Genomic DNA, 15,940 nt, shown 5'->3' with positions numbered 1-15,940 from the left:
TAAAGGTGACATACCACATGGCACCTTATCAAAGAATCTGTGCATTTCTTACTCTGTCGTGAAAGCCCTTATGATTTTTCTTTAGGTTTAAATCTAACTCCCTCTTGAAAACTGAAATTGCTTCTGTCCTTAAGCAATAAATTTCAAATTCAAACTCATGTTTATTTTAAAGCATCTCAATGCATGTAATAATTATTTATCTTGGTTTGCTTTTTGATCCTTAGCCAATCATTAACTATCTGTGAACTTTGGTAATGGCTCCTCTACTATTAGTGTAAAAACTACTTTTGAACATTCTACTTTCTCTGGTCAATTCCTGTGTTTTGATTCTCTGAATTCATAAAGTCCCTCATTCATTTATAAATCTCATGTGATGAAAGTCTAATCTCTTGGTTTTTAAAGCTTACCCATATTATAATATAAAACAAATAATTGTGCACTACTTTCAGAGTTTGGCATTTCAGAAGATGGCAATTGAAGCTCGACTTGAAGACCTCGGTTCAAGTAAGAAGCGGTCCTTCTTAGCACAACAACGACAGGTCACCAGTTCGCAGAAAACTCTCACAGTTGCTGTGGCTGCAGCACCTCCCAAATAGAACAACTTGGAATCTATTGAATATGTACAGAATGGGTCTACATTAAAGTAGCTCAAAAGTAGAAAGCAAACTTATGATATACATCAGTGTTTAATAATTCTTCTCCTTCAAAAAATAGGTTTCCTTTCTAATGGAAATGATTACCTTTAACGTAAAGAATTGCTTTTCTTTTTGAATATAGTAGCACAAAATGATAAGGGCAAAAGATGGGGCAGAAAAAGCATATTCTTAGGATTTCTTCGTATTAAGATTAAAATGTATATGTAAAATTCGTATATATAATATTTTAAAATAGGTGAGAATGTAATCATATGTTCAAAATTCATCTGTTCTTTATAACAAATTTTCACATGTAAATAAAAGATTTAATTTTTTATTGAGAGAATTGCACTTAATAAGACCATATGAAGCTTAATTATAAATTCTAAATCTTATTTCTATAGTAACATATTTAAAATGCCTGAGGTTTTATTAGTTTCATATTTTAATTTTTACTTCAGAAAATAACAATTTTATCTTGACTGATTATTATTGTTGAGTCTTTATCGAAGTTGATTATTCCATTAATCTGAGTAGACTGCAATTAAGAGATTGCTCAATATTTGTGTTTGTATTTATATCAATACAACTGAATAGTTTTTGAAATTTTTGATATATTTGGGGTGTTAATTGATGAACAGATTGCATAGATCTCAAGCAAATAAGGAATATATTATTTAAACTTATTTACTTACCTGTGAAATTTGTTCATATTGGTTGCTTACAATTTTGGATTGAAAAATTTGATTCTTTTTTCTCTGAACTGGACTTGGAGTACTTAATTATTCTTCAATCTCTGGTACTTTAAGAGAAAACAATAGACAATATGGATGCTTTCTATATTTGCATGTAATGAAATTTTAAATTACTCATTTCAAACTTAATTGTGTCTGCAGCCAAAATTATGTGGTGGTTGTTTTATTATTCAATTGCCACTAGATGGTCATTTTGAAATATTTAGTTTATACTGGGGCAAAATACGAGTATAAATTGATAATAATGACATTGCATGTACTTACAAAAATTATATACATTTTTGTTTGATTTGAGCAACATTCTACGACAGTTCTTGACTTAGAACCACAGAACTCTACAGCACAGAAAACAGGCCATTTGGCCCTTCTAGTCTGTGCCAAAACTTTATTCCATTAGTCCCATTGACCTGCACATAGTCCATAGCCCTCCAGACCTCTCCCATCCATGTATCTATCCAATTTATTCTTAAAACTTAAGAGTCAGCCCGCATTTACCATGTCAGATGGCATCTCATTCTACACTCCCACCACTCTCTGAGTGAAGAAGTTCCTGCTAAACCTTTCCCCTTTCACCCTAAAGCCATGTCCTCAAATATTTATCTCTCCTCTAATCTAAGTGGAAAGAGCCTATTCGCATCTAATCTGTCTATACCCCTCATAATTCTGTAAACCTCTATCAAATCTTCTCTGATTCTTCTACACTCCAAGGAATAAAGTCCTAACCTGTTCAATCTTTCCCTGTAACTAAACTCCTGAAGACTCAGCAACATCTTAGTAAATCTTCTCTGCACTCTTTCAACCTTACTGATATCCTTCCTATAGTTAGGTGACCAGAACTGCATACAATATGCCAAATTTGTCCTCACCAATGTCTTATACAACCTCACCATAACATCCCAACTCCTATACTCAATACTTTGATTTATGAATGCCAGAATGCCAAAAGCCTTCTTTACAACCCTGTCTACCTGTGACACCACTTTCAGGAATTATGTATCTGAACTCCCAGATCCCTTTGTTCCTCCGCATTCCTCAGTGCCCTACCATTTACTGAGTATGTCCTACACTGATTTGTCCTTCCAAAATGCAACATCTCACTCTTGTCTGCATTAAATTCCATCTGCCGTTTTCTGGCCCATTTTTCCAGTTGGTCCAGATCCCTCTGCAAGCTTTGAAAGCCTTCCTCGCTGTCCACAATGCCTCCAATCTTAGTGTTATCAGCAAACTTGCTGATCCAATTTACCACATTATCACCTAGATCATTGATATAAACAACAATAGTACCAGCACAGATCCCTGAGGCATACCACTAGTCACAGGCCTCCAGTCTGAGAAGCAATCATCCACTATCACTCTTTGTCTTCTCCCACACAGCCAATTTCAAATCCAGTTTATAATCTCTCCATGGATACCTAGTGTCTGAACCCTCTGAACTAACCTCCCATGTGGGACCTTGTCAAATGCAGACAACATCCACAGCCTTTCCTTCATCTACTTTCTTGGTAACCTCCTCAATAAACTCTACAAGTTCATTAAACATGATCTGCCATGCACCAAGCCATGCTGACTATCCTGAATCAGCCCAGGGCTGTCCAAATACTTGCTTTTGCATTATTATAGATATCATGCATGTACCATTTCCCTGAATCCAGAACTCAGTTTCTAGAGATTCCTGCTGGCAGCTGATGGGGTAACATCTTTTTAAAATTGCTCCTACCTTACCTATCACTTTGAAACCTTATTATAAATCTTAATATTGCTCTAATATGTCTTTGAGAAAGACGAAAGCCACTGCAAAAGAAAAGGAGGACTCTCCAACTACTTTGGAATCATTTGGAGATTTCCTTAAAAAGCAAAGAACAGAACTCTCTGAGGAATTTCAACATCTTAATGTCAAGTTGGATGTTATTCAACAAACTTTAAACAAACATGAAAAGCGAATTAAAGAGAATAAAGAAGCTTTGTCATTACGGGAAGCGGACTTAGACGACATGAGTAAGATCTGCAAAAAACTATCATTATCTAATGACAAATTAACAAAGAAGATTACCAACCTGGAAAGCAGAAGCAGAAGGAACAACCTATGTATTCTGGGTCTTATGAATCAATTGAAAGTGACCACCCCATGGAGTTCTTTGCAAGCTTTTTGAAGCAGCTATTCCCTGATTTATTGCCGTCCGTACCTAAATTGGACCACACCCATCAATCACTGTTCCCGAAACCAAAGGCAGGAGAGCATCCCAGGTCAGTCAGTTTATGCTTTCCTGAATTTCACACTAAGGAGCTTTTAATCTGACATATCCGTCGAGCCGGAATGATTGATTTTGACGGGAACATGATTAGATTCGTGGAAAATTATGCACCGGAGGTTATGGCTGAACGTGTTAAGTATAAAGAGGTCATGTTGCTGCTTTATAAGAAAAGGTTTAAGCCCTCTCTGTTTCCCCGCACATCTTAGAATCGTTTTGAAAAACGGCGAGCGGAAATGACTGGGATCGGTTGAATATGCACTGAAGTTTCTGGAAGCAGAAGATTAATTGAGTTATATCTCTTACAAGAGCAATTATCTTTTAAATGTTGGACAGAATAAGGTTTTAATAAACATGTTTTGACCATTTATATATCAATTTTTAAACATTTTTTAACTATTCTTTTCTGTGAGGGATTGTATATATTTTTCTTTTGAAATTGTTAAAATGAATCCTCTTACGTTTTGGATTTTTGATATACATTTTTTCTTTTTTTGTCTGGTTAGGGAAAAAAAGAACCTTCAAAGTTTGGGAGTTTTGCCAGCAGGATTCCTTGGGGAGGGTTGTCTTTAGGGTTAGTGTGCTGGCTTTTTTGGCTTTGGGAGGGGGAGGGGGTGGGGTTTCTTTTTCTCTTTGTTTTCTGGAAGCTGAGTTGGACTACCATCCAGATTTTCTGCTTGAGTGCCTTATTTTATGGTCTGTCTTTTGGATCTAATAATTTATGCTTGGATCTTTTAACTCTTCTGTTAATTACAATTTAAAATGAAGCAAAATATTAATTTACTTAGTTTTAATGTGAAAGGGTTAAATCATCCTGTGAAACAGAGTAAGATCTTTGCTTATATCAAAAAGTGAAGGCCTCCCATTATTTTTCTCCAAGAAATGCATGTATGTAGTTGTGATAATGCATGCCTTTTTAACTGGTGGAGGGATTTACAATTTCATTCTTTATTCAGAGCAAAATCTCGAGGGGTCTCGATTTTTATAGATAATACAATTTCTTTTGTTCAACATAAAGTTGTCTCTGACCCTAGTGGGTGATTTGTCATAGTGTCAGGGAAACTGGAGAATAAATTAATTGTATAATTGTATTTGCTAATGTGTACACCCCCCCCCCCCCAATGTGGATGACCCAGGTTTTTTGAGCGTTTCATTTCATTCTTGCCAGATTTGAGCTTTTATTCTTTAGTGATGGGAGGAGATTTTAATTGTTGTCTAGATCCAGTATTAGATCGTTCTTCTCTTAAATTAGCCACACCTAATAAATTAGCTTTATTTATTCAATCCTTTCTAACAAAATGTGATATTGTTGATATCTGGTGTTTTCTTCATCCAGCAGAATGGGAGTATTCATTCTTCTCTCATGTCCATCTTTCCTATACTAGGATTGATTATTTTTTTTTATTGATAGTCAAATGATTCCATTAGTTTGATCCATTGAATATATAGCTGTATCCGACCACTCTCCTGTATTTCTATTTTTAAATCTTCCTGGTTTCACTCATATGAACAGATCCTGGCATTTTAATTCAACTCTATTATCTGATAAGGACACTCTAAGATTTTTGAAGAATGAAATTACTCTTTTTTTGAAGAAGAAGAAGATGCGTTGGAAGAGACTTCTGCTCTAATCATTTGGGATGCTTTTAAGGCAAATATCAGAGGACAAATGACCTCCTATATTGCATATATTAAGAATAAGCTAATAAAGAGAGAACTGATTTAGTTAATCAATTAAAACAGTTAGATCAGAAATATGCTTTGGCACCAGAGCCTGAACTATATAAAAGACGTATTGAAATTAAAACTAAATATGATCTTCTTGCAACATACCCAATTGAAAGCCAAATTTTAAAAGATAGAAGCCAATTCTATGTACATGGAGGAAAAAAAAGTAAACTATTGGCTAATTAATTGAAGATCTTTATAGCTAAACGACAAATTAAAGAAATTTGCAAAACCAATGGTGATACGACAACTGACCATTTTAAAATAAATGACCCTTTTAGAGAATTTTATTCTAAATTGCATAGTTCCTATTTTATTAAAGATAATACTACAATGAACAATTTTTTAGATCAATTAAATATTCCTGGACTTTTGGTTGATAATCGAAAGCAGTTGGAGCAACCTATTTCTCAGGAGGAAATCAGTGAGGCTATAAGTTCATTGCATTCTGGGAAATCTCCAGGGCCCGACAGATTCTCTGAAGAATTTTATAAGGCTTTTTCCTCATTGCTTATATCTTATTTATGTTGTACCCTTACTGAGTCCTTCAAGGTTGGTAGGTTGCCACAGTCTTTTTAAGAAGCTTCAATTTTGCTTATTCTTAAAAAGGATCAAAATCCCACTGAATGCTCTTCATATGGACCAATCTCTTTACTCAATGTTGATACTAAGATCTAAAGTTCTAGCCCATAGATGTGAAAATATTATACCTTCTATAATATCTGATGGTCAGACAGGATATATTAAAAATCGATCTTCCCATTTTAATATATGGCGACTGTTCAATGTTATGCATTTTCTATCCAAGGAACTATCAGAGCGTGTGATTTCTCTGGATGCAGAGGAGGCTTTTGATCGAGTTGAATGGAATTACCTCTTTAAAACATTAGAAAAATTTAATTTTGTGCCGAATTTTATTCATTGGATCAAATTACTTTATTTATCTCCCTCTGCTCGGGTCCTTACTAATTTTCAGATTTCCAGAACAATTAAACTCCAACGTTGAACCAGACAAGAATGTCCGTTGAGTCCTTTGCTTTTTAATTTGGTGCTAGAACCTTTAGCAATTGCCTTTCGAGAGTCTAAAGATATCACTGGTATCTTAAGGAAAGGTACTTTATGCTGATGACCTATTGCTTTTTATATCTAATGTTACAACTTCTGTATGCTCTGTTTTGTTTATTGACTAATTTTAGTCAGTTTTCAGGATATAAATTGAATTTACATAAGAGTGAATTGTTTCCTTTAAATAATTTGATACTAACCGATATTAACCTTCCTTTTAAAATTGTAAGAAAACAATTTGGGTGTAACAATAACTAAGAATTACAAAGATCTATTCAAAGAAAATTTTTAACCTTAATGAATTATGTGAAAAAGACACTTTCTAATTTCTCGCATCTCTTTTTATCATTGATTGGTCGAATTAATTCTATTAAAATGAATATCTTACCTAAATTTATATACCCCTTTCAAGCCATACCTGTTTTTATTCCTGTCTTTTTTTGATTCTCCAGATTCGATTCTTTCTTCCTACATATGGAAGAACAGAAAACCTTGATTAAATAAAGCCTACCTTCAAAAAAGCCAAAAGAATGGTTGCCTTGCTTTACCCAACTTTAGGTTTTATTATTGGGCAATTAACATACAAAATTTTACATTCTGGTTATATTAATTGTGAGGATTGTCCTATATGGGTATATTTGGAAACCAATTCTGTTACGAAATTTTCTATTATTTCTCTTCATGGATTCTCTCCTCCTTTATCTGTAAATAAATTAACTGACAGTTAAACACACTTTGAGGATCTGGCTACAGTATAGAAAACATTTCGGTTTATTGAGATTTTCTCTTTCCAGTCCTATCATTTTCTAATTATTTTAAAACCATCTACGACTGATCTGTTTTTAGAGAATAGGATAGATTAGGCATTAAGCGATTTCAGGATCTATTTGTTGGAGGGAATCTCTATTCTTTTGAGCAGTTCTCAGTGAAATATAACCTATCAAATACCCACTTTTTTGATATCTACAGATTAGAGATATTTTAATATTTAAACTACATATATTTCCTAGAAACCCAAATAAGAATTTAATAGATGTAATTTTTAATTTGAAATCTTTTGAAAATGGCTCAATATCTTATATTTATGGTCTGTTGTTGGGATTGAGAATGGCTCCTTTAGATAAAATTTAAAAAGATTGAGAAAAGTATTTAAAGACTTCTTTATCTGATAAGACCTGGAGGGTTATTTTCAAAATGGTTAATTCTTCATCATTATGTGCTTGTCATTCCCTCCTACAATTTAAAGTAATAAATAGGGCTCATATGTCTAAAGACAAGCTCTCTCGCTATATTGCAGATATATCTCCTTACTGTGACAGATGCAATAATGGAGAGGCTTCATTAATTCATATGTTTTGGTCATGTTCGAGCCTTGAAAAATATTGGTAAGATACATTCCAAACTTTTTCTGTACTTTTTGAAGTTAGTTTTAAGCCCAATCCTTTAACTGCCTTACTTGGTATTGTTGAGGAAAGAGTTATAATTTTGGAGCCTTCTCATTCGTGGGTACTGACTTTTATTTCTCTTATGGCTAGGAGGGCAATCTTGCTTAAATGGAAGGAGGATGCTCCCCCCCCCCCCCCACACACACATGCTCAATGGTTACGTGATGTTATGTCATGTTTAAATCTAGAGAAGATTTGTTTTTTGATTTCTGGTTCTAACCAAGATTTTCAAATGTCATGGGGACCTTTTCTGAACTATTTTAAAACTCTTTGAATTGTTATTAAAATATAGATCTAGGCCATTATTATAAAACACTGTATGGTAAAGTACTCTTTTCTTTTTCTCTTATTTTTTTCTCCCCAACCAGCTTTGGCTTGGTAGATGGTGTAGATTTTTAAAAATAATATAATTAACTGTGCTAGTGTATTTCATCACTCAGTTTTTTTTATTTGATTGATCATCACTATGGGATACTGTGATTGTATGCATTTTGTGCTATCTTATCTTGATTTATAATAAGTATCCTTATGAACTCTGTATTTGTATATATGAAATTTAACAAAAATATTGGAAAAAGAAAGAACTAAGTTTCTGAGTCTATAATATAGCTTGGTTACAGATCTGGGTGGTTCATCCAGAAACATGCATATAGTTTGTGACATTGCACTAAGTATTACAAGCAACATGTTATAAAAGGTGACTAACATGGGTGGATCTATTTGATGATCTAATGTGTCCTATTTTCGTTTTCAAGAAAATAATTGATGGAAATGGGGAAGGTAACAATTAAGTTGTCAACAGGCAGGTCCATCTTTTAAATCAAATCAAATTCAATTTAGTTATTATTCAACCTTACATGGATACAGCCAAATGGAAATGAGGCTGCTTGCCTCAAAGTTAACCTTTGTTTAACAAACAGTTCCTGTAGTGTTCTTGCTCGGGTGTAATGGAACGCCGAACTAAACACCGAGATAAACCGTAATTAATGAAAACAGGGTTGCAGTAAGATTAAACATTTACTGTTCACTCTTCCTCATTAACGTATTGTGAAAACTGTTGATAAAACAATACAAGATTTGTACAGCATTTGTTTCCTTCTTGATACTACATCGTAAATACTTGCAAAAGTAAAACTACAACTACTACATTACATTAAAGTGCAGCATACAGTCAGAATCTACCTACGCCATTGACTGCTTTAAATACACTTCAACACAAACTATCCGCAACTCTTTAACTAACGAAAACATAAACCTTATCGACCGTCGTTACTTTTAACAGAATTGGCGTTAACATTTTAATTCAACATATTGATTATCTCATGACTTACGGCGTTGCTTCAACTATGTTTCTAGTGTGTAGAAAGACAACCTTTCTTGTGCTGGATTCGCACACGTGTGGCCCCCTCCTTCCCATTTCTCCAAACCGGTATTTTCCCACAGGACGCGACAAAACCGGATGTGACGTCATCACATGCCACGATATATCACAGACAACGAATTTACTTTAAACAATCCTAACTTTAACTAGAAAATGCTAGCAAACGAATTACTAAGTGAAAATATTCTAAACTAAATAACTGCCATAAAGGCAACACAGTTCCTAAGGCTCAAGTTTCTTGAATAATAGATACATGGTGAACACAAATGACCAAACCAGTCAGGGAAGCTGATATACTTGTTCCTAAAGAAAACAAACTTAGCATGGGTAAAAACACCAGCTTATTTTATTCTCAGCTGTGTTCGACAGTCCAGCCCAGCCGTGTGCATGGAAGCACCTTACTCATGTCCCTTCTGCTCCAAGGTGACCCACCCGCATTGCACACTGCAAACTGAAATTCTTTGTGATGTATGCACGTAGTAACACAAAAGTGTTTGGAATGAAAGGAGTAATCATGCTTCACTTCACCCTCTAAGCAAATCAGAGTCAGCTGGGAGTGGACTGAAGGTGAACTGGACAGGTCTCTATGGGAGATGTGGAACATCATGCAGTAAAAGAATCAGCCAGACTTGAGTAGGAGTTGAGTTGGACATTGGCATGAGTTGATTATTGTACATTGAGATGAGGTTAAAAGCTTTTATTTTGCATTTGATCCAAACAGATAATGAAATGCATAATTACATCGAGGCAGCTAAAATTGGTTGTGAGATACTATAGAAAGGGTGCAGAGGAGATTTACAAGGATGTTGCCTAGATTGGGGGGCATGCCTTATGAGAATAGGTTGAGTGAACTTGGCCATTTCTCTTTTGAGTGATGGAGGATGAGAGTTGACCTGATAGAGCTGTATAAGATGATGAGAGGTATTGATCATGTGTATAGTCAGAAGCTTTTTCCCAGCACTGAAATGGCTAACACGAGAAGGCACAGTTTTAGCTTGGAAGTAGGTACAGAGGAGATGTCAGGGGTGAGGTAGAGAGTGGTGAGTACGTGGAATGGGCTGCTGGTGACAGTGGTGTAGGCAGATACAATAGGGTCTTTTAAGAGATGCCTGGATAGGTACATGGAGCTTAGAAAAATAGAGGGTTATGGGTAACCCTAGATAATTTCTGAAGTAAGTACATGTTCGGCACTGCACTGTGGGCCGAAGGACCTGTATTGTGCTGTAGGTTTTCTATGTTTCTATATCAAAATGTCCAAAGGCATTGCTGAGTACATATTTGGGCTGTGGCTTCCAGCTGCCCCTAAGTTTTCTAAGTATATTTCTCAACTTCTCTGCAAATGAATCATTGGACAAAGTATTCTTTTTTCACCATGGAGACTAAGGCACGGCATTGTGGGTCGAAAGGCATGTGCTGTCAGGTTTCTATATTCCTATACCATCAAAAATGCTATAATTACACACCTAGGCCTCTTTGGTAGTATCTCTCAAATTGAGAGCTCGGTCAGCAAGTGTATGAGAACAACTCCACCTGCAGATTTCCTTCCAAATTATACACTGTTGAGATTTGGAAAATCATCACTTGTCTTGTTTCATTGCTGGGACAAAACATGGTCACCAACAGCATGTTTACTAGGAAAATGAGAAAATCTGAAGTTGCTGAAAATCCAAAGCAATACACACAATATGCCGGAGGAACTTGGCAGGCCAGGCAGCATCTATGGAAAGGAGTAAACAATCAACATTTTGGGTTGAGGAGGGGTCTCGGACTGAAACATCGACAATTTATCCTTTTCCATAGATGCTGCCTGGCCTGCTGAAGTCCTCCAGCATTTTGTGTGTGTGATACTTACCAGGAAGCAGCTCACCAGCACCTTCTCAAGAGTAATTTCAGATAATCAATAAATTTGGTTCATAGCCAGAAAATGGTCTGTTTGTACTCAACCTTGGAACTCGATTATCAGTCTTACTGTAGTGACTGGAACTGTTCGCGAATATTTTTTGCAGGTGGTATCCCAGGGCAATGAAACATGAATTTAAAAATAATCCAGTTATGAAGCAGCAAATCTTGAATGAATTTGAGTAATAACTTCAGCAAAAGTAATTTCAATAAAGTTAATTTCCATTTTAAAATAATAGGTATCACAAATATTAAAAATATCTGAAGCAATAGGTCTATTGTAGATGCTATCTCATTGCCTCTTTACACAACCCTGGAACATCTGGACAGCAAAAATGCATATATCAGGATGCTATTTATCGATTACAGCTTGGCATTTTATACCATCATCCTCTCAAAACTAATCAGTAAACTCCAAGGCTTGGGCCTCAATACCCCCTTGTGCAATTGGATCCTGGATTTCCGCATTTGTAAACCCCAGTCAATTCAGATTAGCAAAAACAACTTCTCCACATAATCTCCATCTGTACAGGAGCACTGCAGGGATGTGTACTAATCCCCCCCCCCCCCACCCACACACCCTTGCTCCATTCAAGTTACACCTATCACCTATGACTGTGTGGTTAAGTACGCCATATACAAGTTTGCTGACGGCACCACTGTTGTAGGCTGTATCAAGGGGGATGATGATCAATATACAGGAGGGCAATTGGAAACTTGGCTGAGCAGTGTAATAACAACAACCTCTCACTCAATGTCAGTAAGTCCAAGGAACTGATCGTAGAATTCAGCAGAGGGAAACCGGAGGTCCATGATCCAGTAATTATCAGACGATTAGAGTTGGAGAGGGTCAGTAACTTTTAAGTTCCTGGGTGTCACTATTTCAGAAGACCTGTCCTGGGCCAATCATATAAATATTGTTGTGAAGAAAGCATGACAGCACCTCTAATTCCTCAGGAGTCTGCTGAGTTTTGGCATGTCATCAAAAACCTTGGCAAACTTCTTTTAGATTTGTGATGGAAAGTGTGCTGACTGGCTGTATTACAGCCTGGTACGGGAACACCAATCCCTTGTGAGCAGAAAATCCCACACGAGGAAGTGGATTCAGCCCAGTACACCCCAGGTAAAACCCTCCTGACTATTGAGCATACCCATGTGAAAGGTTGCTGTAGAAAAGCAGCATTCATCATCAAAGATCCTCACCACACAGGCCATGCTCTTTTCTCGGTGCTGCCATCAGGTAGAAGGTACAGGTGTCTCAGAACTTGCACCACCAGGTTCAAGAACAGTTACTACCCCCAAGCATCAGGCTCTTGAACTAAAGGGGATAGCTACACTCATTTAAGGACTCTGTATTATTGTTATTTCATGCTTGTTATTTATTGCTATATATTTATATCTACATTTGCAGTTTGTTTACAGTTAACAGTTCCTGATGTTTACGGTTTCCAGTTCCAGTTCCAGTTCCATAGATTTTCAAAGAATGCCCACAGGAAAAGGAATCACAGGGTTGAATGTGATGACATGTATGTACTCTGGAAATAAATTTTACTTGGAACATTAATTTTTACTTTGTCTGAACAACTGGTGTCCTGTCGCATTCACCTCAACAATAAACAAATGCTTTGAGAGGCTGGTCAAGGATTACATCTGCAATATGCTACCAGCCATGCTGGACCACCTACAATTCTCCTAAATGACACAACTAGTCGACAGATGACCCAGTAGCCACAGCTCTACACACTGTCCTTGCACATCTGGAGAGGAAGGATGCTTATGTGAGAATGCTGTTCTTGGACAACAGTTCAGCATTCAACACCATAATTGCCTCCAGGCTTGACAAGACCTCGGCCTTCACCCTGCCTTGTGCAGCTGATCCTGGACTTCCTGTCAGATCTCTGGCAGGTGGTAAGAGTGGGGTCTCTCACCTCTGCCCCTCTGACCCTCAACACCGGTGTCCCTCAGGGTTGTGTCCTAAGCCCCCTCCTTTACTCTATATCCATGACTGTGTCACTACCCACAGCTCCAATCTGCTAATTAAATTTGCTGACATTGATTTGCCTAATGTCAAAGAATAAAAGGCAGCCTACAGCGAAGAAATCATCACCCCAACGCAGTGGTGTCAAGAGAACAACCTCTCCCTCAATGTCATAAAAAAAAGGACCTGGTTGTGGACTGCAAGAGCAATGGAGACCCTATTGAAATCAATGGATCTGGGGTTGAGAGGGTGAACGGCTTTAAGTTCCTTGGCATACACATCACCGAGGATCTCACGTGGTCTGTACGTACCAGCCGTGTGGTGAAAAAAGCACAACAGCTCCTCTTTCACCTCAGACAATTAAAGAAGTTTGGCATGAGCCACCAAATCCTAAGGTCTTTCTACAGGAGCACAGTTGAGAGCATCCTGACTGGCTTCATCACTGCCTGGTAGGGGAACTGTAATTCCCTCAATCGCAGCACTCAGCAGAGAGTGGTGCGGACAGCCCAGCACATCTGTAGATGTGAACTTCCCACTATTTAGGATAGTTACTGAGACAGGAGTGTAAACAGGGCCTGGGGACCCCAGTCACTCCAACCACAAACTATTCCAGCTGCTACCATCCGGGAAACGGTACCACAGCATAAAAGCATGACAGCTTCTTCCACAAGGCCATCAGACTGATTAACACTGATACAATTGTATTTCTATGCTCTGTTGACTGTCCTGCTGTACATACTATTTATTACAAATTGCACATTGCGATAGCGATGTAACTTAAAGATCTTTACTCTTCATGTATGTGAAGAATGTAAGAAATAAGGTCAATTCAGTTCAATAAACTTTGAAAATATCCAATTAATTAATGGTGGGTGCCTTGCATTACTACTTTAATGACATGTTATATCTTGATAATTATGTAAACCTTTTAACTTGGCAGAGCTTCAGCAGCATTCCATTTTTCTTGGCATTAGTTTTTGCCAAGTCAAATCAAGAATGCTGATTGGACAGTGTCAAAGGAAAACAAGTTTAGCCTCATTTTGATTTATGGCAACCGACTGGAAAGTACAATTAATTACCTGTGAAAGCACTTCTGGTTTAAGCCTGGATCTCATCACAACTTTTACAGACTTGGAGTTCACATAGGCTGTTGAATCTCTTTTGCTTTCTGCATGATCTGAAAAGGTTAATAACTGAGTGATCTTGTAAATTGGGTAATCTGAGTTTGGCTGTTTTTCTAAACAGCTTTTTAATCTGTTGGAGAGACCGTACAACAGTGCTAGCCGAGAATGGAAGTTCAGAATCTTTCCTTTTTAAATGTGTTGTCAAAAGAGGTGTGGACCCTTGCAGTGTTTTTATTTGTTTTTTTGATTGTGTTTGATGTTCTCCATACTCGTGTTCCCAAGAATTTTCCACCTGGTCCCTTTGGACTGCCATTTTTCGGTAATATGCTTCAGCTGGACCTAAAGCAACCTCATCTCCAGTTTTGCAAGGTAACGCACACCATCGAGGAAATCTGTTCAGAAAAGTAACTGCTTGTACTGCTGCCATAAAACAGCAAATTTCACATTAAATGTCAGTGATAATAGATCTGTTTCAGTTTCCAAAAATATTTCATAGTTATAAGATAATTGCAATAAAAAAATGGTAACAACTGTATAAATCTGTCAACACCTGTCAAGACTATACCATTTTATTTTGTGAAACACGTAACTTACCTGATGGCATGAACCTCAATTTCTCAAATTAACAAAATTTCCAGTAACGTGCCTCCCGCCTTCACCATTCCCCATCCTCATTCCCTGTTCGCCATTCCCTTTTCCCTCTCTCACCTTGTCTCCTTGCCTGCCCATTGCCTCCCTCTGATGCTCTGTTGCTCCTCCCCACTTTTCTTTCTTCCATGGCCTTCTGTCCTCTCCTTATTAGATTACCCTCTCTCCAGCCCTGTATGTCTTTCATCAATCAACTTCCCAGCTCTTTACTTCATCCCTCCAACTCCCAACTTCACTTATCACGTTGTGTTTCTCTGTCCCTTTCCCCCACCTTTTAAATCTACTCCTTATCTTTTTTTATTCTCCACTCCTGCTGAAGGGTCTAGATCCAAAACAGTGACTCCATCATCCTCTCAGAACTAATCAGTAATCTCTAAGGCCTGGGCCCCAATAGCTCCTTATGCAATTGGATCCTGGATTTCCTCATTTGTTGACCCCAGTCAATTCAGATTAGCAAAAACTTCTTCACAACAAAATCTCTATCTGTACAGGAGGACTGCAGGGATGTGTACTAAACCGCACCCCCAACCCTTGCTCTATTCAAGTTACACCTATGACTGTGTGGTTAAGTACGCCATGGAAGTTCGCTGAAAACACCACTGTTGTAGGCTGTATCAAGGGGGATGATGACCAATATACAGGAGGGCGATTGAAAACTTGGCTGAGTGGTGTAATAGCAACAACCTCTCACTCAATGTCAACAAGTCCAAGGAACTGATTGTAGAATTCAGCAGAAGGAAACCAAAGGTCCATGAGCCAGTAATCATTGGAGGATTAGAGGTGGAGAGGGTCTGTAACTTTAAGATCGAAAACATTGTCTGTACTCTTTTCCATAGGTGCTGCCTAGCCTGTTGAGTTCCTCCAGCGTTTTGCATGTGTTATTTCCAAGAATATACCATTTTGCTTTGTGGCACATATATTTACCATTTACTGTATATGGTAATTCACAAGTGTAGAAAGTGCAGATTATTGGGTACCTCACTACAAAAATACAGCAATTATTTTTAATCTATGTAGGTCTTTTTTATTTTGT

The 15,940-nt window shown here is 37.2% G+C and overlaps 2 protein-coding genes and 1 long non-coding RNA gene across 5 annotated transcripts in view; 2 read left to right on the top strand and 1 right to left on the bottom strand.

Moving 5' to 3' along the window:
• The window catches only part of hook1 (hook microtubule-tethering protein 1), a 79,022-nt gene extending 77,338 nt beyond the window's left edge, over positions 1-1,684 (top strand). For both annotated transcript variants that reach the window (XM_059984304.1, XM_059984305.1), the window contains exon 22: positions 450-1,684. In XM_059984304.1, the coding sequence (XP_059840287.1) occupies positions 450-596 (147 nt within the window). In that variant the 3' untranslated portion in view covers positions 597-1,684. The remainder of the gene's footprint in view (positions 1-449) is intronic.
• Positions 1,335-14,946, bottom strand: LOC132401939 (uncharacterized). The gene is made up of 3 exons (XR_009514757.1): positions 14,854-14,946; positions 6,851-6,900; positions 1,335-1,437 (listed from the first exon to the last, which is right to left on the bottom strand). It is a non-coding gene; the product is annotated as an uncharacterized LOC132401939 (long non-coding RNA).
• The window catches only part of LOC132401938 (cytochrome P450 2J2-like), a 119,570-nt gene continuing 117,868 nt past the window's right edge, over positions 14,239-15,940 (top strand). For both annotated transcript variants that reach the window (XR_009514756.1, XM_059984307.1), the window contains exon 1: positions 14,239-14,628. Coding sequence is in view for 1 of the 2 variants with exons in the window: in XM_059984307.1 (XP_059840290.1) it covers positions 14,425-14,628 (204 nt within the window). In the remaining variant the exon portion in view is untranslated. The remainder of the gene's footprint in view (positions 14,629-15,940) is intronic.

The sequence above is a fragment of the Hypanus sabinus genome, chromosome 11 (genome assembly GCF_030144855.1).
Source record: "Hypanus sabinus isolate sHypSab1 chromosome 11, sHypSab1.hap1, whole genome shotgun sequence".
NCBI classification, from domain to species: domain Eukaryota; kingdom Metazoa; phylum Chordata; class Chondrichthyes; order Myliobatiformes; family Dasyatidae; genus Hypanus; species Hypanus sabinus.
The sequence above is the reverse complement of the archived record's forward strand: the minus strand, read 5'-3'. Positions and strand labels throughout refer to the sequence as shown.